The sequence below is a fragment of the Hyla sarda genome, chromosome 7, assembly GCF_029499605.1.
Source record: "Hyla sarda isolate aHylSar1 chromosome 7, aHylSar1.hap1, whole genome shotgun sequence".
Taxonomy (NCBI): Eukaryota; Metazoa; Chordata; class Amphibia; order Anura; family Hylidae; genus Hyla; species Hyla sarda.
The window spans coordinates 24,194,973-24,221,127 of record NC_079195.1 but is presented as its reverse complement, the minus strand read 5'-3'; the positions used below and the strand labels follow the sequence as shown (position 1 = coordinate 24,221,127).

At 43.0% G+C, this 26,155-nt stretch overlaps 1 protein-coding gene across 7 annotated transcripts in view; it reads right to left on the bottom strand.

Moving 5' to 3' along the window:
• The window catches only part of ZYX (zyxin), a 270,649-nt gene that overhangs the window by 21,705 nt on the left and 222,789 nt on the right, over window positions 1-26,155 (bottom strand). For 5 of the 7 annotated variants that reach the window (XM_056529087.1, XM_056529085.1, XM_056529090.1 and 2 more), the window contains exons 2-3: window positions 11,290-11,562; window positions 864-1,075 (exon numbers count right to left, since the gene is read on the bottom strand). In XM_056529087.1, coding sequence (XP_056385062.1) covers window positions 864-1,075; window positions 11,290-11,562 — 485 coding nt within the window. Of the gene's footprint in view, window positions 1-863; window positions 1,076-11,289; window positions 11,563-13,205; window positions 13,261-13,428; window positions 13,509-26,155 lie in introns of those variants that run through there. The other 2 variants (XM_056529091.1, XM_056529086.1) reach the window with 2 other exon arrangements.

Genomic DNA, 26,155 nt, shown 5'->3' with positions numbered 1-26,155 from the left:
TCAAAAAGAAATGGAGGAAGAGGAGAACGACCAGCAACAAGATGGATGGAGACAAGCAAGGATCAATGAACATGATAATAAGTATGAAGATCTAAACACAAGATTCTGGAGAAACATTATTCATATGGTCAACCCAGAGTCTACACCAACCTCAAGACACATCATAACAAGAAAAACTCGTTCTATTTTGATTTTTTTTTTGTTTTTTTACATATCAATAAAACATTCCTTGTGTGAACAATACATTTCATAATGTCTATCTTATGTGAAACAAACCTATTTAAAGGGATATTCCGGCCAAAGACATCTTATCCTCTATCCAAAGGATAGGGGATAAGATGTCTGATTGGGTCCTACCACTGGGACCCCCTCATGATCTTCGTGTAGCACCCGCATTCTATGCAAGGGTTGTGTCTCCAGTCTTGGAAAGATCTGTGTTTCCGGGACTGGAGACGTGATGTCACGCCATGCCCCCCCCCCCCCCACCTCTGAGACATCACGCCACGCCACCTCCATTCATGTCTATGGGAGGGGGTGTGACGAATGGAGGGGGTGACATGAATGGAGGGGGTGTGGCATGACATCACGTCACAGAGCTTTCCGAGACTAGAGACGCAGCCCGACATAGAATGTGGGTGCTGCACGGAGATCACAGGGAGTCCCGGCGGGGCCCCCCCCCCCCCCTTGATCAGACATCTTACTCCCTATCCTTGGGATAAGAGGTCTTTGCCAGAATACCCCTTTAAGCAAATTTAAACACTGAATAAAACCCAAATTACATGAAATTCTAAAAGACGTTTTATGAAAAGTCTTCACTCCAAGATTTAAAGAAGACATATTTTGGAAGGCAAGTGTATTTTTACCTGGATGGAATCCTCAAAGGGAGGTGGTGAAGGGAAGGACTCTTCAATAGGAGGTGGAAACGGCTCGGCAAATTCAGGTGGTGGAGGTGGAGGGAAGCTGGAGGTGGGGGAGCCAAGGATGTCATCCCCAAAAGAGGGTGGAGGAGGTGGGAAAGACATGGTGGGGCTCATGACAGAGTCATCATTGGGTGGAGGAGGTGGCAGGATGAATTCTGAAGAGAGATACATGACATTTAAGGGAGGCCAATGGTGACAAATCTCATGCACTAAGAGGCTGAAGCAACACTGATCATTTCTACTACCAAGAAATCACCAATGAGCGATCACAGTGTCCATCGCTAACCTTGAAAATAAAAGATAAGAAGCTGCTGTGGTGGCCATATTGGTTGTCGCACAAGTGCCTCGAAAAAAACAGACTGAGGCTCTATGGCGGAAGATTTATCGATTTATCAGAACCTGTGTAGAGGGAGAGTGGAGCAGTTTCCCATAGCAACCGATTAGATAGCTTCCCTCCTTTTTTACAGGCCTCTGCACCACTCTTCCTCTTCACAGGTTTTGATAAATCTCCCCTATCTTCCCACTCTGCTTTTTCGTCATAGATTAGCCTTTTTTTTTTTGCATGAGGCTATATTCCCGCACAGTTTAAGGTTTTTTTTTTGTTAACTTTTTTTGGCGTTGATTCTTTTTTTTCAGCTGTTTTCAACAGTGAGAACACAGACTAAGGCTGTAAAATGTACAGAACAAAGGGCTGTTTTACTAGTGAGTTTAAAGGGGTACTCCCTTGGAAAACATTTTTTGTTAATCAACTGTTGCCAAAAAAATCTTAACTCTTCCAGTACTTAGCTGCTGTATGCTCCACAGGAAGATATTTTCTTTTTGAATTTCCTTTCTTTCTGACCACAGTGCTCTCTGCTGACACCTGTGTCCATTTTAGGATCTGTCCATAGTAGGAGAAAATCCCCATAGCAAACCTATCCTGCTCCTGACAGTATCTAAAATGGACAGAGGTGTCAGCAGAGAGCACTGTGGTCAGACAAAAAAATAGGAAATTCAAAAAGAAAAGAACTTCCTGTGGAGCATACAGCAGCTGACAAGTACTGGAAAGATTAAGATTTTTAAATAGAAGTAATTTACAAAGCCTCTTTAACTTTCTGGCAACAGCTGATTTAAAAAAAAAAATGTTTTCCAGGGGAGTGCCCCTTTAATAGAACTCAGCTATAAAATGGCTGTTTTTCAGTTCTAAGAAATGGTGCAGTATTTTGGTCAGCACTTTAATTTTGTCCCCAAAACAGGAGAGGAAACAACACTGAAAAACTAGAATAGTATGATTTGCACTAGGGATCGACCGATATCGTTTTTTTAGGGCCGATACCGATAATCGGTGGAGGTTAGGGCCGATAGCCGATAACTTATACCGCTATTCCGGTATAAGTTATCGGCTATTTATCCCCCCGCTGTGCGGGGGGTGGGGCATTATCGGCTTATCGGCAAGGTAATTGCCGATACCGATAATGCCCAAAATCTTGATTATCGGCCACACCGATAATCGGTCTATCCCTAATTTGCACCCATCTCCCAGTTTTGACCAAAAAATACTAAGCAAAATAAGAACCAAATACTACTTGTAAACCCAGATATTTACGGCATACCCACAAGGAACGCCACAAATAGGGCCCACACCTACTTTGAGACATGGGTCCCTGACCCTGGCTGCCGTTTCACTCACTATGCGCAAAGAATTGGAAAAATTGGCCTGAGTTTCCAGTTTAATGGTCCTTTTAATTGTCTCTCAAGCGTCTTGTATGCGGTAATGAATCTTAATTATCGGATTCGACAGCTCCCCCAGCCCCTGACTACAGTAATGATGTCAGAGTCCGCAAACACAGGACCCGTATTTACGAGTGCAACCGGATGTCAACATGGAGGAAACGTTTAAGGCTGGGTTCACATCACGTTTTTGCCATACAATTTTTAATCCATTTTTCTAAAGAAAACCGTATGTCAAAAAAATGGATGGAACCGTATGGGAAAAAGTAAACCGTATGCGTTTTTAAACAGTATACTGTTTTTAAAAGTGCATACAGTTCCGTCCGTTTTTATATAAAAAAAAAAAAAAAAACATACGTTTTTGATAATTTTGTCCATTTTTAATGGGAGGGGTCTTGGGTGGGGACTTTAGGATGCAAATGCGCATGTGCAAAGTAAAAACCGTATATGGTTTCCCGTATGGAACCGTATACATGTGCGTTTCCCATTGACGTCCATGTTAAAAAAAACATATGCGGTTACAGTACGGTTTTTAAACCGGACACAAAATCGTGGTCAACCACGGTTTTGACTCCGGTTTAAAAACCGGACTGCAACCACATACGTTTTTTTTTTAACATGGACGTCAATGGGAAACGCACATGTATACGGTTCCATACGGGAAAAACGTATACGTTTTTACTTTGCACATGCGCATTTGAATCCTTAAGTCCCCACCCAAGACCCCTCCCATTAAAAATGGACAACATTTTCAAAAACGTATGGGTTTTTTTTCTATAAAAACTGACGGAACTGTATGCACTTTTAAAAACAGAATACTGTTTAAAAACGCATACGGTTTACTTTTTCCCATACTGTTCCATCCGTTTTTTTCCCATATGTGTTTTTTTTTATAGAAAACGTTTGCGGGAACCGTAGTTGAAAAACGTAGTGTGAACCCAGCCTAATTCAGAAGGGGACATATAGGGGGAGATTTATCCAAACCTGTCTAGAGGAAGAGTGGTGCAGTTGCCCATAGCAACCAATCAGATTGCGGCTTTCCTTTTTCCCAGGCCTCTTTAAAAATGAAAGAAGCGATCTGATTGGTTGCTATGGGCAACTGCACCACTCTTCCTCTGCACAGCTTTTGATAAATCTCCTTCATAGTAATTCCCACATAAAGTCAAGCCATGTATACTGCAAAAGAAACCCCTAACTGTGTATTATACATACTCGACAAGTTTTATTTATTTTTTATTTTTTGGTAGGCTGTCTGGGAATACTGGGAATGGTAGTTTTGCAACAGCTGGAGGCTCCCTGGTTGGGAAACGCTGCTATAGATTCATAAAAGAGCCCTATTGAGATATTGGCCCTGACTTACTAAGAGTGTTGTGTAGTTTTCTTTGTGGGTTTCAAGGGGTATTCCGGGCTAAAAAACATTTTATCTCCTAAAGCAGTGGTCTTCAATCTGCGGACCTCCAGATGTTGCAAAACTACAACTCCCAGCATGCCCGGACAGCCAACGGCTGTCCGGGCATGCTGGGAGTTGTAGTTTTGCAACATCTGGAGGTCCGCAGGTTGGAGATCACTGTCCTAAACGATAGGGGGATAAGATGTCCGATCGTGGGGGCCCCGCTGCTGTGACCCCCCGCAATCTCCCTGCAGCACCCGCATGCTGAATCTCCAGTTTCGCAAACCTCCGGGTTTCCGGGACTGGGGATGTGACGTCACGCTACACCCCCTCCATTCATGTCTATGGGAGGGGGCGTGACGGCCCAGGGGTGGAACCCCAGCGATCAACCATCCCCTATCCTTTGGATAGGGGATAAGATGTCTAGGGGCGGAGTACCCCTTTAAAGTGTACCAGTCGTGAACAAAAAAACTTTTTATATAATATAGATAATACCATTATATGTATATTTGTAATATACATTGGTTAAAAATTGTGTATATTTTTGGATGAAAAAATGCTGTCCCTGTGTGTCTCTATGAGGAGACCAAATACAGGAAGTGAGGGCGGGACAAGCAGGGCTCTGTGCAGACTCCTGGCTGGTCAATCATCCTGATGTAAGAGCCGGGGGCATGTTATAAAGCCTCAGTGCACACTGTCCTGCTTTTTCTTAGTGCACAGAGCCCTGCTTGTCCACCCTCACTTCCTGTATTTGGTCTCCTCATAGAGACACACAGGCAATAGCTGCAAGGTCAAAAATATACAAAATTTTTTTAACCAATGTATATTCCGAATATACATATAATGGTATTATCTACATTACATGAAAAGTTTTTGTTGACGACAGGTACACTTTAAGGAGAGGGGATAAGTGTCTGATCACTGGGGTCTTACCGATCTCCAGTAGGGGGCACCGGCTCTCCATGTGCATGGAGCAGTGGGGTCGGCATACGCTTCAGCCACTGTCTATATGAGCCCCGGAGATAAACAACCATGAACTTGGGTATCTCCATTACTCCCAGAGGCAGCGCATAGAGCGTGTGCCAACCCCAACGCTCCATGCAGGGGAAGGCCGTGGCCCCCTTATGAAGATCACGGGTGGTCTTCGCGGTCAGACCCCCTGCGATCAGACATGGGGATAGGTTTTAAAGCAGCTCCGGCTTTGTGTGCAGCTCAGTCCCGTTGACGTTATTGGGGACAAGTTGTAATACCACACACAACCTGAGGACATGGGGTGGTGCTGTTTTGTGGAAAAAATTAGCTCTGGTTCTCTTTCCCCTTTAACACACCTAGTCACATAGGGAAGTTATCACTTGTATAGTGCAGACAGGGGAAGCCGAATGTAAGGTCTGCCATATTGGCTGCGACCCAGCGGTCCCAGAAAGAAATGCTACCGGGTGAATGGAATTTTTTTTTCTTTTTTCTATTTACACGGGAAATGTTATTTGCTTTCTTGTAACAATATTTAGTTGCTGGTGTTTATCTACCTGTAAGGCGTTGTAATTGTGAATAGTCCCAGGTGCCCTGCCCCACCCCGCTGTAGGTATGACAAGAATTTATCTAGAAAGTGAGAAATTCTGGGGGGTTTTGCTAACTCCAGGGGCTTTTTACAATATAAAAAAAAAAAAAAAAAAAAATCTTATAAAAACACAACACTACTGTGTTTAGTGTTGACAGAAAAGCCTTGTAATGAAATGGTGTCACATAACAGTACAAAGCAATGAGCGCAATTCATATTTTACACATACGGAATGAGGAAGTTACGCAGAGTAAAAAAAAAATAATAATTAGAAAAAATTAAAAAATAAATAAAAAGCCCTAAAAAAAATTAAAAAAAAGCATTTTCAACCCCCCCCCCCCCCCCCAAAAGAAAAAAAAAAAAATATTACACACATAGGGGGAGTTTTATGAAAACCTGTGCAGAGGGGGGAAAAAATGACCAGTTGCCCATAGCAACCAGTCAGATTGCTTCTTTCATTTTTAAAGAGAAAAAAAAAAAAGGCCTCTGAAAAATGAAAGCAGCGATCTGATTGGTTGCTATGGGCAACTGGTCACTTTTGTTGACAAAATGTTTTATCTGTTTCTGAAAAGTGTGAGTGACAACAGATATGGCCACCATTGCATCTCCTATATGGATTGTCACCTTTTCCAAAGATCCAAGGGGAGATTTATCAAAACCTGTCCAGAGGAAAAGTTGCTGAGTTGCCCATAGCAACCAATCAGATCGCTGCTTTCATTTTCCAGAGGCCTTTTCAAAAATGAAAGAAGCGATCTGATTGGTTGCTATGGGCAACTCAGCAACTTTTCCTCTGGACAGGTTTTGATAAATCTCCCCCCATTGTACAATACATTCATTTTAGAGATGAGCGAACTTAACAGTAAATTCGATTCGTCACGAACTTCTCGGCTCGGCAGTTGATGACTTTTCCTGCATAAATTAGTTCAGCTTTCAGGTGCTCCGGTGGGCTGGAAAAGGTGGATACAGTCCTAGGAAAGAGTCTCCTAGGACTGTATCCACCTTTTCCAGCCCACGGGAGCACCTGAAAGCTGAACTAATTTACGCAGGAAAAGTCAGCAACTGCCGAGCCGAGAAGTTCGTGACGAATCGAATTTACTGTAAGTTCGCTCATCTCTAATTAATTTCTAAAATCGAGAAGGCCGTAGCTGTCAGACGAACGTGTGGCCACTTGACCCATCGAAAATCACGACGAACACTCAGCTCAGTTGAGCATACATGTGTTCTCAATTGAAAGAGGAGCTGGAAGCCGCTGCCAGGCTCCTCATGGGGCAGCTTACCTACCAGAGGACAAAAGGATCAAGTAGTAGGACATCGTTCTTTCCTCCAAAATGTGGACCTTCAGATGTTGAAAAACTACAACTCCCAGCATGCCTGGACAGCCAACGGCTGTCCGGGCATGCTGGGAGTTGTAGTTTTGCAACATCTGGAGCTCCACAGTATGGAAACCTAGGGACTAGACAGTCGGCCCGTCCCCCCAAGATTTCCAGATTTGGCCAAATTTTCTCCAGTGTGTATGGGGGTCTTAGGCATGACATTGGCAAACAAACAAAACAGGGGGCTCCATAGCCAAATTTAGACTTGGGTCCCCCATTATGGTGTCACCCAGGACAGACGGCTCTGCTGTTTGTAAGCGATTCCATGACCCTTGGCCAATACAGTTTAAAGGGGTATTCCGCCCCTAGACATCTTATCCCCTATCCAAAGGATAGGGGATAAGATGTCAGATCGCCGGGGTCCCGCTGCTGGGGACCCCGGGGATCGCTGCTGCAGCACCCCGCCATCATTACTCACGGCCCTCGTGACGTCACGGCCCGCCCCCGTCAATACAAGTCTATGGGAAGGGGACGTGGCGGTCGTCACGCCCCCTGCCATAGACTTGCATTAAGGGGACGGGCCGTGATGTCACGAGGGGCGGAGCCATTACGTCACGCTGCTCCGGCCCCTGTATCGCCCGTCATTACGCACAGAACGAACTCGCTCTGCGCAGTAATGATAGCGCGGTGCTGCAGCAGCGATCCCCGGGGTCCCCAGCAGCGGGACCGCGGCGATCTAACATCTTATCTCCTATCCTTTGGATAGGGGATAAGATGCCAGGGGCGGAATACCCCTTTAAGAGGGTACTCAAAAATCAACTGGTGCCAAAAAGGGGAGCATCGTTACTTTTCTATCTAAGTGCTCTCTGATGACACGTGTCTCGGGAACCGCCCAGTTTAGAAGCAAATCCCCATAGCAAACCTCTTCTAAACTGGACAGTTGTCAACAGAGAGCACTTAGACAGAAAAGAACAACCTTAACTTCAGAAGCTCATAAGTACTGAAAGGATTAAGATTTTTTAATAGAAGTAATTTACAAATCTGTTTAACTTTCTGGAGCCAGTTGATATATAAATTAAAAAAAAAGGTTTTTCCTGGATAACCCCTTTAATTCCTCCAGGACTTATCAGCTGCTGTATGCTCCACAGGAAGTTCTTTTCTTTTTGAATTTCCTTTCTTTCTGACCACAGTGCTCTCTGCTGACAGGAACTGTCCAAAGCAGGATAGGTTTGCTATGGGGATTTGCTTTTACTCTGGACAGTTCGTGACATGGCGTCATGGTGTCAGCAGAGAGCATTGTGGTCAGACAGAAAGGAAATTAAAAAAGAAATGAACTTCCTCTGGAGCATATAGCAGCTGATAAGTACAGTACTGGAAGGGTTAAGATTTTTTAATGGAAGTAATTAAAAAATCTGTTTAACTTTCTGGCACCAGTTGATTTTGAAAAAAAAATTCCAGCAGAGTACCCCTTTATGGGCCCACATTAGACATTCACCAATTTCAGCAGGTCGTTCCAAATTTTCCCCCCAAAAGATGATGTTCAGGAAGAAAAGGATGTTGAATTTCAACTCCATGGTCTCTTAGAAAGATAAGCCGCTGCCAGAAGAGTTTGGAGGAGCTATCTCATAGTTTATGCATATGGGGAAATAATATTTTGGCGGACAGCTATCTTATGTGTATAGATACCTCTACTCTGAGGAGGAGAACACAAGTTCTTGACACTGATACAAAAGAAGAAGAAAGGAGCTCCTCAAGGGGACCCTTAGATGGGATGCCTGTATGTATGGTATGTATGCTCCCGCCTTGGGAGTGGCAATGTGTTCGGACGTTGTACTGGCGATGCATATTGTTGTCACCCATCACTACGCTCCTGCTGCTATAGTCAAAGGATATCCGAGCAAGTTACCGTGGTATTTACTGCCTTTATGCATGGTGTATGACAGAATGCTTTATTATGCCATCTTATCTGTGTTTGTTTTATGTTATCTCTGAAATATGATCTTCTTTATGTCCCCTGATGAAACCCTTATTATATGGTGGGGGGAAACCCGTTGGGATTTGGTGTGTTAAAGGGGGTACTCTGACCCTAATAAATCTTATCCCCTATCCAAAGGGACGTTAGGGACCCATTTTTAATAGGTGGCCTTGACGTGGCGAGTGGGCTTGTACCTTTTGATCAAAATGTATACGAACAACCTGTTAGTTTTTTTAAATGATGCTGAGAAGCAATTAGATCAAAATACTAAATTGTGGATGTGTGGCCATGTCTGTTTTTTCTACCTGGATTCCGATAGGGGGGGATAAGATGTCTGATCGCGGGGGTCCCACCGCTGGGGACCCCTGCAATCTGTCATTGTGTACCCACCTTTGTGAGCTCTCCACAGCGCTGGAGGCTCCGATCGTGCAGCATGACGACCACGGGGCTGGAGAATAGTGACCTCATGACTCCGCCCCGTGTGACGTCACGCTCCGCCCCTTCGATTCAAGTCTATGGGAGGGGGCATGACGGCCACTTTAGCGTGGTGGATGGGGGGGGACACATTTTGATCAAAAAGTGCGCTAAGAGCCTCCATTTTTTTTTACCAAGAGTGCTGCTGCAACCTTCTTTTTTTTTTTATAGATTGCAGGGGTCTCCAGTGGCAGGACCCCCGCGATCAGACATCTTATCCCCTATCCTTTGGGTAGGGGATAAGATGTATTAGGGCCAGAGTACCCTTTTAAGATAACAAGAATTACCATGCATTTGATTTATAAGACTTATTTTTACTCTACTTTGTGTACAGAATTGTAGCATCTTCTGACTTGTTTTGGTATATCTATTAAAAAAAATAATAATAATTATATAGATATATATATAGATATACAGTGGAACCTCAAGTTACAATATTAATTGGTTCCAGGACGACCATTGTATGTTGAAACCATTGTATGTTGAGACCAGAACTCTATGGAAACCTGGTAATTGGTTCTGAAGCCACCAAAATGTCATCCAAAAATAGGAAAAGAAAAATAAGTAGATAACTAATACAGATAAAGCAAATCCTTATATATAAAAGTAAGAAATATCTGCTGGGAGCTGTAAATCACTGTCTATGTCAGTGTTTCCAAACCAGGGTGCCTCCAGCTGTTGCCAAACTACAACTCCCAGCATGCCCGGACAGCCTTTGGCTGTCTGGGCATGCAGGGAGTTGTAGTTTTGCAACAGCTGGAGGCACCCTGGTTGGGAAACAATGGTTTATGTAGAGAACAGGAGCTTCTTCAGGGTCCTATACAGTACACACAGTGTCCCAAATGGAGCCGCCCTTACTTGGTGTCCAAAGGAGCAGCTAACCCTGGTACAGGTAAGGAGTAGTACAGAACTTGTAGTTCCTCCCTGTACTGTAGGGGGCGCTACCAGACATCCAGTCAGTGCATACACTTCAGTAATAGAGGTGATTTACAAGTAAAATACCCATTCTGATTGGTCAGTTCCTCCAGTTGTGAAATGTCTCACTGATCTGGACTGTCTGTACATTGTATGTTGAGTCTGGTTTCAAGTTACAATGGTCCAGAAAAGACCATTGTATGTTATAACTATTGTATGTTGAGGCCATTGTAAGTTGAGGGATCACTGTATATATATATATATATATATATATATATATATATATATATATACCCCCTACCCCCTACCCCTTAATTCCCTGGTTGAACTTGATGGACATATGTCTTTTTTCGACCGTACTAACTATGTAACTATATATATATCAGTGACTGCACCATTTGGGGCGTTACTGTGCAAAGCAGGGGTGAGGCTTAAAATTTAGCAATGAGGGACTGAAATGTTAATAATGTGTTTGTTTTTTTGCAACTACACATAACCGGAGAAGTCTACGGCTATCATCAGAAAATTTCTTGCAGACATCCTGCAGATAGTGTGGGGCCAGCAAAACATGTCGGCACTAGGACCGCTCGGAAATATGCCTCCATAGACGGCAATGCCTTACCAAACAGATTCCGCAGAAAGAATCGACACAACAAGTCTTTCTGCGGAGGCCGGAATAGAAAATTTCACGGCAGAAGTTTCCGCGGCCGAAATTCCCGCATGTTTGGTGCAGCAGAATCCCATCGGAAACAATAGGAGACTCTGCTGCAACGGAATATCCGAGCAGAATTTTTTCAGGGCAAATGTATGGCAATAACATATGGAATCAGAGACCAGTCCCTGTTATGCTTATTTGCCCCTAACAGAAGGTTGTCCTGTGGGGAGACTTCTTTAATACAAAGCATTAAAGATTCAACAGTATAATAAAAAAAAAAAATATATATATATATATATATATATATATATATATATATATATTAAAACAAATAAATAAATTAAATAAATAAATAAAAATTACAAAATGCTCTATTTACCCTCTTGCTCACCACCAGGGGGCGTTAAGGACGGGAACTCTCCAACTTTCCCCAAAAAGGCACGTACGCCCGGGGCGCTGGCATTATCCTGGGAGCCGACCGAATTATTCTTGGGATCTCCTTCTTCGGCTGCTTTAAAAGGGTTGACCTTAGGTTTGGGGGGCACCACCGGGGCAAACTTTTTGGGCTGGTTGTAAAAAGACGGGGTAGAAATGTTGATGGTGAATGACGAGGTCATCCGGGTGGCGGGAGCAGCGGGGTCCATCTTGACGTCTGTGATGAGAAAGAGAACCCCCCCAAAAAAAGGGGGCAGCAAGGTTAAACAAAGATATATATATATATATATATATATATATATATTTAATGGTACAACTATAGATAAACACACAGGTACAGATGTAGCAGTGCTGAGTCGGTCTCTATGTCATTCCTCAGGTATACAGATGCTGCAGAGATAAGTGGTCATGTGGCCCCCTAGGATAGTGTTTCCAAACCAGTGTGTCTTTAGCTGGAGCAAAACTACAACTCCCAGCATGCCCGGACAGCCGTTGGCTGTCCGGGCATGCTGGGAGTTGTAGTTTTGCAACCACAGGAGGCAACCACTGCCCTAGGAATTATAAGTGTACTGCATTGTCATCAATGGTGACGGTGCAGTTCTGCATAGGGTATGGGGAGTGTAGCTGTGCGGTGACTAAGGAGTGCTTGTTAACCCTTGCTATTCGTGACGCCAGGGTGAGGGCTCCTCAGTAATGCTTGTCCTACCGCCGCCCTTCCCAAGAGCGATAGGGAGGTAGATAATAAGGGAATGTCCACAACCGGAGGATTTTCTGAAACAGTTGTAACTTTTACTGAAGATTTTATGCAAGCTTCATAACCGGAACAGTTGCTATACATGCAAGCTTTCTTTGGAGATTGACAAAGGTTGGGACTTTAGCAATTTAGAGTCTTTAGGTTAATATGCGCTGTTCCACTGGATTTAGGGAATTTGGTTACGGTCCAGTAGTCACACTAGCTTTAGCGGGGATTAGTTTAGAACTCACGGTTTAAGTTCCGCTGAGGCCGCTAGGTTTTCAGGCCTAGCGTGTCTTTGCAAGTTGCGCAGATCCATCCTGCTAGTCCTGCATTCACAAGAGCAGCAACCCAAGAGAGCGATAATTGGCTACAGCTCCCTTATATGGGCAGGGGCTGGACTAGTGCTAATTGGTCCAATACTTGTGTCAATCACCATTACAAAGGGTTATGGGTAAAAGGTGACCCAAGGACCTCCAAAGGTCCTCCAACATACCATAGAGGATATTAACATGGTCACATGACCGAAGGTCCTGCGACGCTAAACAAGGTAAGTACTATACATTATATTAAATATACGTTATTATAAAATATATACATATATCAACATTATAGAATTAGCGAAGAGGCGACTAGGGGCTGTCCCACCTGGGGGACCCTACCTGAACGTAGTTACTCTGACTATGGAGACCACCATACAAGGTACGGTACCGGGACACCACATGTGAACCTACCCTTACGTAGGACTGCAAACAGGCTCACTGCATTATCCCACAGGGATTTTACAGAAACAGCGTCACTCTTGTCCCCAGTTTTGTGTCATTGAAGTGAATGGAGCTGAGCTGTAATACCACACACAACCTGAAAACTCCGAGGTGGCGCTGTTTTTATTAGAAAAACAAACAAACAAACAAAAAAAGAAAAAAAACAAAAGCAGCAATGTTTCTCTAATCCTAAAATTAACTCATTTAAGATAACGCCGTAAGCTCGTTCGCAGGTCTACGTAACATTACAGATATCGTAGGCTGCCGAAAAGACAAAATAAACTCATCTCTGCAGCATCTGTATGAGATTTTTTTTTCATAAAATAACAAAATAAGTATTTATTTATTTTTTTTTTTTTTTACACAACAAGCAGCCATCCTGGTCCCCATAGACATTCATCATCCGCAGCTCACGCTTCACTTCTAGTAACCCTTTCGCCGCCAGAGAGAACAACACATAAAGGGACTCTGCCCTTCACACATCACCCACACAAAAAAAAAAAAAAACAATATGGCCGCCGCTGCTCGCACATAAAGCGAAGCAAAGGTTAAAAGAAACAGCAGTTAAGTGTAATCCAACTCTCACTATGATCAAATCCTGCAGAACAGATCCCTGCCAGCTCAAGGTTGAACGCCTTCTCTGCCTGTCTCTCTGTCTCTCTCTGTCTCTCTCTCTGCTGCGTCTGTCTCTCTTTGTTTCCATGGAAATACTCCCGGGGGTTCCTGCACAGCTCAGCATATAAAGCATGGCTCCGATCATGGAGGGGCTACATGGGGCTGGAGAGAGGAAACAAAGATCCAGGCCTGGTACAGACATGGCCTATGAGACATTTTGGGGGGGGCGCAGGGGCTGAACTGAAGAAATAGGGCATTTCCCATAATTATTTATAAGTGCCCCCATAATGATGCCAGACTGCTCAGGGCACTTTTAGGAGTAACCCTCTAAAATGGCAAGGGGCTCAAGCCCCCTTTCTAGTCAACCTGTCCATGTCCCTGTGGCCTAGCGCTATAGTGCTGGGCGCTAGAAGTGCGTCATTTCAACCAATATAGGGTCAACGAATGTGGGGTGGCGTAGGATGAGGGGGCAATGGCGGCTGGGAGGGATTGGGGTACACTGCCTGCATAGTGACGCACAATGAGGCTGCACTTGCCTTAGTATGACGTTAAGGAAGAAGAGGGTGGAGGGGCTTGGCAATGGGAACCGGAGGGTGAGATGAGGGGGCACTGACTAACTGGCATCATGTGGACTGACTGGCACGCTGCAGAATGAATGTTCACTGAGAAGAGGTCGAGTCAGGTGAAGGATCAGTCTATAGCAGTGTTTCTCAACCGGTGTGCCTCCAGCTGTTGCAAAACTACAACTCCCAGCAGGCCCGGACTGCCGAAGGCAGTCCGGGCCTGCTGGGAGTTGTAGTTTTGCAACAGCTGGAGGCTCACTGGTTGGGAAACACTGAAGCTGGGTTCACACTACGTTTTTCAACTACGGTTCCCGCATACGTTTTCTATCAAAAACCGTTTGGGGAAAAAAAACGGATGGAACAGTATGGGGAAAAAAGTAAACCATATACTGTATACAGTATACTGTTTTTAAAAGTGCATACAGTTCCATCCGTTTTTCTAGAAAAAAAAACCCATAAGTTTTTGAAAATGTTGTCCATTTTTAATGGGAGGGGTCTTGGGTGGGGACTTTAGGATTCAAATGCGCATGTGCAAAGTAAAAACGTATACGTTTCCTATTGACGTCCATGTTAAAAAAAAAAACGTATGCGGTTGCAGTACGGTTTTTAAACCGGAGACAAAATCGTGGTCAACCACGGTTTTGACTCCGGTTTGAAAACCGTACTGCAACCGCATACGTTTTTTTTTTTTTTTTAACATGGACGTCAATGGGAAACGCACATGTATACGGTTCCATACGGGAAAAACGTATATGTTTTCACTTTGCACATGCGCATTTGAATCCTAAAGTCCCCACCCAAGACCCCTCCCATTAAAAATGGACAACATTTTCAAAAGCGTATGGTTTTTTTTTCTATAAAAACTGACGGAACTGTATGCACTTTTAAAAACAGTATACTGTTTAAAAACCGCATACGGATTTTTTCCCATACTGTTCCATCAGTTTTTTTCCCATACGGTTTTTGATAGAAAACGTATGCGGGAACCGTAGTTGAAAAATGTGTTGCGAACCCAGCCTCAGATGGGCCTGCACTGACGTGGTCGACCACGTTTTTGCCTGCGGTCGGGAAACCGCATACGGCCGAAACCGCAGCCTCCGGTCGGCTCATAGACTTGCATTAAATACGGTTCCCCTATACGGCTGAGTGCGGGCGCCGCGATTAAGCCCCGCCCCCCTTCTCCAAACCGTATACGGGAACCGTATTTAAGAAAACGTGGTGTGAACACAGCCTTAGCACTGAGGGTGGGACATAGTCATGTAGAATAAGGGGGAAGGGGCGCGCTGACTATGGGTGAAAGGTAAATGCAGGTGAATTCACTGAGTAAATGATAAGATAGGGGTGGACTTAGGTTAGGTTCACACTGCGGAATCCCGGGGCAGAATTACTGCTAGAGATTGAGCCGACGGCACTAGGACCTCGTGGACTGCATTGCTGTTCCCGTAGATGGCAATGCACTTCTGAGCAGATCTCCCAAAAGATCCAGCCAGAAATTAATTGCAGTCTATGGGGGCAGCAATGCAGTCTGCTCAGGCCTAGCGCCGCCGGATCGATGTCCGGCAGAAATTCTGCAGTGTGAACCCATCCTTACTGTTACTTGTCACCTGGCCGGTATTTTGCCCCTACAGCCAGTATTTTGTTGACCCTGACGGTATTTATCCAACCATGTTACACCAGTGTTTCTCAACCAGAGTGCCTCCAGCTGTTGCAAAACTACAACTCCCAGCATGCTGGGAGTTGTAGTTTTGCAACAGCTGGAGGCACCCCTGGTTGGAAAACACTGACCTATACTATATACTACTATATAGTGCAACATGCTGGGAGTTGTAGTTTTACAACAGCTGGAGGCACCCCTGGTTGGGAAACACTGACCTATACTATATACTACTATATAGTGCAACATGCTGGGAGTTGTAGTTTTGCAACAGCTGGAGGCACCCCTGGTTGGGAAACACTGACCTATACTATATACTACTATATAGTGCAAAATGCTGGGAGTTGTAGTTTTGCAACAGCTGGAGGCACCCCTGGTTGGGAAACACTGACCTATACTATATACTACTATATAGTGCAACATGCTGGGAGTTGTAGTTTTGCAACAGCTGGAGGCACCCCTGGTTGGGAAACACTGACCTATACTATATACTACAACATGCTGGGAGTTGTAGTTTTGCAACAGCTGGAGGCACTCCTGGTTGGGAAACATTGACCTATACTATATACTACTATATAGTGCAACATGCTGGGAGTTGTAGTTTTGCAACAGCTGGAGGCACCCCTGGTTGGGAAACACTGACCTATACTATATACTACTATATAGTGCAACATGCTGGGAGTTGTAGTTTTCATTTAGAGCAGCTGCTGAGCCACAGGCTGTATCAGGGCATGCTGGGAGTTGTAGTTAGTAATTAACTACAACTCACAAATTTAATTAAAAAAAGAAGTCACATCAAAACAAAAATTATACTGCTAAAAACTACAGATTGGGGCGCAAAAAATGATCCTCATACAGGCCATATAAGGAGAAATAACAAAGTTATAGGGGTCAGAATAGGACACAATTTCCCCCGCATATGTGTATCCTGTGATGTCACGTATATATAATTAATTATGCAAATTAGCCTGGCCGGTATTTATTTGCAAGAAAGGTGGCGACCCTACTTGTAAGCAAGATGGGGGCAACCTGACTAGGGGAGAAGAGGAAGATGCCTTTTTCAGAGGCCTTTTCAAAATTGAAAGAAGTGATCTGATTGGTTGCTATAGGTCACTCGAAAAGGTTTAATCAATCTCCCCCAATTAGTAAAGGATGTGAGTGACTATTAACAAAGGTAAGATAGGAGAGCACTAAGACCTCTTTTACAGAAGCCTATTTTGACCCATATTATGTGTATTATTTGCAGTCCGTAATACAGAGCTAATGTTAAAGGGGTATTGAAAAAAAAACACCTAGCGACTCCATTCGGCCACTGAAGTGAATGAGGTCCACTGCACCCGTTAACAGTATATGTCGGCATCGCGATTTCAGCAGGATGACAAAGTATACGGTTAACGGGGGCAGGAACGCAGAGTGGGCCTAGCCTAAGATGTGAGTGCACTGACTATTAGTAGGGGGTGAGATGTGAGTGCACTGACTATTAGGGGGTGAGATGTGAGTGCACTGACTATTAGTAGGGGGTGAGATGTGAGTGCACTGACTATTAGTAGGGGGTGAGATGTGAGTGCACTGACTATTAGTAGGGGGTGAGATGTGAGTGCACTGACTATTAGTAGGGGGTGAGATGTGAGTGCACTGACTATTAGTAGGGGGTGAGATGTGAGCGCACTTACTATTAGTAGGGGGTGAGATGTGAGTGCACTGACTATTAGTAGGGGGTGAGTGCACTGACTATTAGTAGAGGGTGAGATGTGAGTGCACCGACTATTAGAACAGGATAATATGTGAGTGCACTGACTATTAGAACAGGATAATATGTAGGTCCACTGACTATTAGAACAGGATAATATGTAGGTCCACTGACTATTAGAACAGGATAATATGTGAGTGCACTGACTATTAGAACAGGATAATATGTGAGTGCACTGACTATTAGAACAGGATAATATGTGAGTGCACTGACTATTAGAACAGGATAATATGTGAGTGCACTGACTATTAGAACAGGATAATATGTGAGTGCACTGACTATTAGAACAGGATAATATGTGAGTGCACTGACTATTAGAACAGGATAATATGTGAGTGCACTGACTATTAGAACAGGATAATATGTGAGTGCACTGACTATTAGAACAGGATAATATGTGAGTGCACTGACTATTAGAACAGGATAATATGTAGGTGCACTGACTATTAGAACAGGATAATATGTAGGTGCACTGACTATTAGAACATGATAATATGTGAGTGCACTGACTATTAGAACAGGATGATATGTAGGTGCACTGACTATTAGAACAGGGATAATATGTAGGTGCACTGACTATTAGAACAGGGATAATATGTAGGTGCACTGACTATTAGAACAGGGATAATATGTAGGTGCACTGACTATTAGAACAGGATAATATGTGAGTGCACTGACTATTAGAACAGGGATAATATGTAGGTGCACTGACTATTAGAACAGGATAATATGTGAGTGCACTGACTATTAGAATAGGGATAATATGTGAGTGCACTGACTATTAGAACAGGATAATATGTAGGTGCACTGACTATTAGAACAGGATAATATGTGAGTGCACTGACTATTAGAACAGGATAATATGTAAATGCACTGACTATTAGAACAGGATAATATGTAGGTGCACTGACTATTAGAACAGGATAATATGTGAGTGCACTGACTATTAGAACAGGATAATATGTAGGTGCACTGACTATTAGAACAGGATAATATGTAGGTGCACTGACTATTAGAACAGGATAATATGTGAGTGCACTGACTATTAGAACAGGATAATATGTAAATGCACTGACTATTAGAACAGGATAATATGTAGGTGCACTGACTATTAGAACAGGATAATATGTGAGTGCACTGACTATTAGAACAGGATAATATGTAGGTGCACTGACTATTAGAACAGGATAATATGTAGGTGCACTGACTATTAGAACAGGATAATATGTGAGTGCACTGACTATTAGAACAGGATAATATGTAGGTGCACTGACTATTAGAACAGGATAATATGTGAGTGCACTGACTATTAGAACAGGATAATATGTAGGTGCACTGACTATTAGAACAGGATAATATGTGGGTGCACTGACTATTAGAACAGGATAATATGTGAGTGCACTGACTATTAGAACAGAATAATATGTGAGTGCACTGACTATTAGAACAGGATAATATGTGAGTGCACTGACTATTAGAACAGGATAATATGTAGGTGCACTGACTATTAGAACAGGATGATATGTAGGTGCACTGACTATTAGAACAGGGATAATATGTGAGTGCACTGACTATTAGAACAGGATAATATGTGAGTGCACTGACTATTAGAACAGGATAATATGTGAGTGCACTGACTATTAGAACAGGATAATATGTAGGTGCACTGACTATTAGAACAGGATAATATGTAGGTGCACTGACTATTAGAACATGATAATATGTGAGTGCACTGACTATTAGAACAGGATGATATGTAGGTGCACTGACTATTAGAACAGGGATAATATGTGAGTGCACTGACTATTAGAACAGGGATAATATGTAGGTGCACTGACTATTAGAACAGGATAATATGTGAGTGCACTGACTATTAGAACAGGATAATATGTAGGTGCACTGACTATTAGAACAGGATAATATGTAGGTGCACTGACTATTAGAACAGGATAATATGTGAGTGCACTGACTATTAGAACAGGATAATATGTAGGTGCACTGACTATTAGAACAGGATAATATGTGAGTGCACTGACTATTAGAACAGGATAATATGTGAGTGCACTGACTATTAGAACAGGATAATATGTAGGTGCACTGACTATTAGAACAGGATAATATGTAGGTGCACTGACTATTAGAACAGGATAATATGTGAGTGCACTGACTATTAGAACAGGATAATATGTAGGTGCACTGACTATTAGAACAGGATGATATGTAGGTGCACTGACTATTAGAACAGGGATAATATGTAGGTGCACTGACTATTAGAACAGGGATAATATGTAGGTGCACTGACTATTAGAACAGGGATAATATGTAGGTGCACTGACTATTAGAACAGGATAATATGTAGGTGCACTGACTATTAGAACAGGATAATATGTAGGTGCACTGACTATTAGAACAGGATAATGTGTGAGTGCACTGACGATTAGAACAGGATAATATGCGAGTGCACTGACTATTAGAACAGGATAATATGCGAGTGCACTGACTATTAGAACAGGATAATATGCGAGTGCACTGACTATTAGAACAGGATAATATGCGAGTGCACTGACTATTAGAACAGGATAATATGTGAGTGCACTGACTATTAGAACAGGATAATATGTAGGTGCACTGACTATTAGAACAGGATAATATGTAGGTGCACTGACTATTAGAACAGGATAATATGTGAGTGCACTGACTATTAGAACAGGATAATATGTAGGTGCACTGACTATTAGAACAGGATAATATGTGGGTGCACTGACTATTAGAACAGGATAATATGTGAGTGCACTGACTATTAGAACAGAATAATATGTGAGTGCACTGACTATTAGAACAGGATAATATGTGAGTGCACTGACTATTAGAACAGGATAATATGTAGGTGCACTGACTATTAGAACAGGATGATATGTAGGTGCACTGACTATTAGAACAGGGATAATATGTGAGTGCACTGACTATTAGAACAGGATAATATGTGAGTGCACTGACTATTAGAACAGGATAATATGTGAGTGCACTGACTATTAGAACAGGATAATATGTAGGTGCACTGACTATTAGAACAGGATAATATGTAGGTGCACTGACTATTAGAACATGATAATATGTGAGTGCACTGACTATTAGAACAGGATGATATGTAGGTGCACTGACTATTAGAACAGGGATAATATGTAGGTGCACTGACTATTAGAACAGGGATAATATGTAGGTGCACTGACTATTAGAACAGGGATAATATGTAGGTGCACTGACTATTAGAACAGGATAATATGTAGGTGCACTGACTATTAGAACAGGATAATATGTAGGTGCACTGACTATTAGAACAGGATAATATGTAGGTGCACTGACTATTAGAACATGATAATATGTGAGTGCACTGACTATTAGAACAGGATGATATGTAGGTGCACTGACTATTAGAACAGGGATAATATGTAGGTGCACTGACTATTAGAACAGGGATAATATGTAGGTGCACTGACTATTAGAACAGGGATAATATGTAGGTGCACTGACTATTAGAACAGGATAATATGTAGGTGCACTGACTATTAGAACAGGATAATATGTAGGTGCACTGACTATTAGAACAGGATAATGTGTGAGTGCACTGACTATTAGAACAGGATAATATGTGAGTGCACTGACGATTAGAACAGGATAATATGTGAGTGCACTGACTATTAGAACAGGATAATATGCGAGTGCACTGACTATTAGAACAGGATAATATGTGAGTGCACTGACTATTAGAACAGGATAATATGTGAGTGCACTGACTATTAGAACAGGATAATATGTGAGTGCACTGACTATTAGAACAGGATAATATGTGAGTGCACTGACTATTAGAACAGGATAATATGTGAGTGCACTGACTATTAGAACAGGATAATATGTGAGTGCACTGACTATTAGAACAGGATAATATGTGAGTGCACTGACTATTAGAACAGGATAATATGTGAGTGCACTGACTATTAGAACAGGATAATATGTGAGTGCACTGACTATTAGAACAGGATAATATGTAGGTGCACTGACTATTAGAACAGGATAATATGTGAGTGCACTGACTATTAGAACAGGATAATATGTAGGTGCACTGACTATTAGAACAGGGATAATATGTAGGTGCACTGACTATTAGAACAGGGATAATATGTAGGTGCACTGACTATTAGAACAGGATAATATGTAGGTGCACTGACTATTAGAACAGGATAATATGTGAGTGCACTGACTATTAGAACAGGATAATATGTGAGTGCACTGACTATTAGAACAGGATAATATGTGAGTGCACTGACTATTAGAACAGGATAATATGTGAGTGCACTGACTATTAGAACAGGATAATATGTAGGTGCACTGACTATTAGAACAGGATAATATGTGAGTGCACTGACTATTAGAACAGGATAATATGTGAGTGCACTGACTATTAGAACAGGATAATATGTGAGTGCACTGACTATTAGAACAGGATAATATGTAGGTGCACTGACTAAGAGATTTCAGACTTGAAGTAACCAGTCTCAGTGACCTCAGTCTGCAGTAGAGGTGCAGAAGGCACTAGGGCAGTGGTCTCAAACTGTGGCCCTCCAGATGTTGCAAAACTTCAACTCCCAGCATGCCCGGACAGCCGTTGGCTGTCCGGGCATGCTGGGAGTTGAAGTTTTGCAACATCTGAAGGGCCACAGTTTGAGACCACTGCACTAGGGGATGATGGTGCAGCAAATGTATTTACAAATAGTGCTACTCAAGGGGGTGCAAGTTCATACACAGATAATGTGGGCGGGGAAGAGATTTATCAAAACCTGTGCACAGGAAAAGTTGACCAGTTGCCCATAGCAACCAATCAGATCGCTTCTTTCATTTTTGACTCAAATAAAATAAGCGATCTGATTGGTTGCTATGGGCAACTGGTCAACTTTTCCCCTGCACTAGTTTTCCCAAGATGCTTCTGTTCTTCTTCTAGGACATTGGAAACCGGGTGTCTGACTGCAAAGAAAATCCAGGATCCTTTTGCCAATAATTGCCGCAGACGTGACCATAACATCATTGAAAATGGTGACTATGGGTAATGGAGAGGAATTTGCTCAAGTAATTCTGCTGCAATTTATCCTTAAAGGGGTACTCCCCTGATAAACATTTTTTATTTTTATTTTTTTAAATCAACTGGTGCCAGAAAGTTAAACAGATTTGATTTGTAAATTACTTCTATTAAAAAATCGTAATCCTCCCAGTACTTATCAGCTTCTGTATGATCCACAGGAAGTTCTTTTCTTTTGGAATTTCTTTTCTGTCTGACCACAGTGCTCTCTGCTGACACCTCTGTCCATTTTAGGAACTGTCCGGAGCAGGATAGGTTTTCTATGGGGATTTGCTTCTACTCTGGACAGTTCCTAAAATGGACAGAGGTGTCAGCAGAGAGCAGACAAAAGAAATTCCAAAAGAAAAGAACTTCCTGTTGAACATTCAGCAGCTGATAGGTGCTGGAAGGATTAAGATTTTTTAATCGAAGTCATTTACAAATTAGTTTAACTTTCTGGCACCAGTTGATTATTATTATTATTATTATTTTTTTTACAGTGGAGTACCCCTTTAAATAAAAGTTCTATTGACTTTGATGGACTTTTTGCTGCCCTGTTCACACTTAGGAATTTCTGCCTTTGGATTGAACATGTTCATTCTATTCTGCGAAAAGGAGAAAATGGGGGGAAAAAATTAGGGGACTGATACTGGGGATTAGGGGTGAAATGACAAATGGATACAGAAGCCACAACCATGACTATGGGGTGCTAGAGGTGCTGGGCCAGTGTTTCCCAACCAGGGTGCCTCCAGCTGTCACAAAGCTACAACTCCCAGCATGCCCGGACAGCCAACGGCTGTCCAGGCATGCTGGGAGTTGTAGTTTGGCAACAGCTGGAGGCACATATGGTTGGGAAGCACTGACCTATACTAAATACTTCTATATAGTCCAACATGCTGGGAGTTGTTGTTTTGAAACAGCTGGAGGCACCCTGGTTGAGAAACACTGACCTATAGTATATACTACCATATAGTCCAACATGCTGGGAGTTGTAGTTTTGCAACAGCTGGAGGCAATCCTGGTTGGAAAACACTGACCTATAGTATATACTACTATATAGTCCAACATGCTGGGAGTTGTGGTTTTTGCAACAGCTGGAGGCGCTCTGGTTGTGAAACACTGAAATATACTGCATACTACTATATAGTCCAACATGCTGGGAGTTGTTTTGCAACAGCTGGAGGCACCCCTGGTTGGGAAACACTGACCTATAGTATATACTCCTATATAGTCCAACATACTGGGAGTTGTAGTTTTGCAACAGCTGGAGGCACTCCTGGTTGGGAAACACTGACCTATACTATATACTACTATATAATCCAACATGCTGGGAGTTGTAGTTTTGCAACAGCTGGAGGCACCCCTGGTTGGGAAACACTGACCTATAGTATATACTCCTATATAATCCAACATACTGGGAGTTGTAGTTTTCAACAGCTGGAGGCACTCCTGGTTGGGAAACACTGACCTATAGTATATACTACTATATAGTACAACATGCTGGGAGTTGTAGTTTTGCAACAGCTGGAGGCACCTTTGGTTGGGAAACACTGATCTATATTATAAACTACTATATAGTCCAACATGCTGGGAGTTGTAGTTTTGCAACAGCTGGAGGCACCCCTGGTTGGGAAACACTGACCTATACTATATACTCCTATATAGTCCAACATGCTGGGAGTTGTAGTTTTTGCAACAGCTGGGGGGCCCCCTGGTTGCGAAACACTGACCTATAGTATATACTACTATATAGTCCAACATACTGGGAGTTGTAGTTTTGCAACAGCTGGAGGCACTCCTGGTTGGGAAACACTGACCTATACCATATACTTCTATATAGTCCAACATGCTGGGAGTTGTAGCTTTGCAACAGCTGGAGGCGCTCTGGTTGGGAAACACTGACCTATACTACATACTACTATATAGTCCAACGTGCTGGGAGTTGTTTTGCAACAGCTGGAGGCACCCCTGGTTGGGAAACACTGACCTATATTATAAACTGCTATATAGTCCAACATGCTGGGAGTTGTAGCTTTGCAACAGCTGGAGGCACCCCTGGTTGGGAAACAATGACCTATACTATATACTACTATATAGTCCAATGCTGGAAGTTGTAGTTTTGCAACAGCTGGAGGCCCATTGGTTGTGAAACACAGCGCTGGACAATAAAGAGGTAGCCCTAAAAGCAGGAGGGGGGCTGTAGAATGTTAATTCGGTTATAGGTAACTGCAGGCGTCAGTGTAGAACAAAGGGGGCCCAGAAAGTGTCTAAACATTTGGGAGCGATTACAATAGCTCAGGGCTGATGTTTTACAACAGGAACCAGGCCATAAAGTTGGGCAGGAATCTCTCTGACTAGTCCCCAGGAATGAATGCTGGAGCAGGGCACAGGCAGCTGGGATACAGAGGTTACAAAGTTTGTGGCCCTTAGGTCAAGAATGAGGTAACCAGCAGAGCTGATGTCTGCAGGGCAGGAATGAGGTAACTGTGGGGGAGGCCTTGTCCTCTCAGGATATGGAAGGATGAGAGGTGAGTGAGCAATGTCTTAGGATTGCAAGGAGGGGGGAGGAGCTGCCCCCTTGTACCCCCCTTCCCCAGCTGGGAGTCATTAACTAACATTATACTGCTGAGCAGGGGGTAAAAAAAAGAGACAGCCCCAAATACAGCCAGTTACAGCAGTGATTTCCCAAACAATGCGTCTCCAGCTGTTGCAAAACTACAACTCCCAGTTGCTGGGAGTTGCAGTTTTGCAACAGCTGGAGGCGTATTGTTTGGAAAGCACTGTGTTAAAGAGACACTTTGCCTGTACTATGATAAGCCTAAAAGAGACCTGCATACTGTGCATTAGAGAAGCATACCATTAAAAGAGACCGCCCTGCATACAGATGGGGAGACAGATGTTTGCACTCTACATAATGGACAAGGGGGGAAAAAAGAGACAGTCCAACACTATATCCAAGGGCAGGCGAAGAGGCAATCCAACATAATATCCAAAGGGCAGGAAAAAAGAGACAGTCCAACATAATATCCAAAGGGCAGGAAAATGAGAGTGTACAATAGACATTGGGAAGTGAGTCCATGATAGGGTGTGGAGACATAGGGGACAGGACAGGTCAACTCTATTGTATAGCAGCGGTGATAAGAGACAGCCTTCTTCACATGTAAGGAGACAGCCCTATTCACATGTAAAGAGACAGCCCTATTCACATGTAAAGAGACAGCCCTATTCACATGTAAAGAGACAGCCCTATTCACATGTAAGGAGACAGCCCTATTCACATGTAAGGAGACAGCCCTATTCACATGTAAGGAGACAGCCCTATTCACATGTAAAGAGAGACAGCCCTATTCACATGTAAAGAGACAGCCCTATTCACATGTAAAGAGACAGCCCTATTCACATGTAAAGAGACAGCCCTATTCACATGTAAAGAGAGACAGCCCTATTCACATGTAAAGAGAGACAGCCCTATTCACATGTAAAGAGAGACAGCCCTATTCACATGTAAAGAGAGACAGCCCTATTCACATGTAAGGAGACAGCCCTATTCACATGTAAGGAGACAGCCCTATTCACATGTAAGGAGACAGCCCTATTCACATGTAAGGAGACAGCCCTATT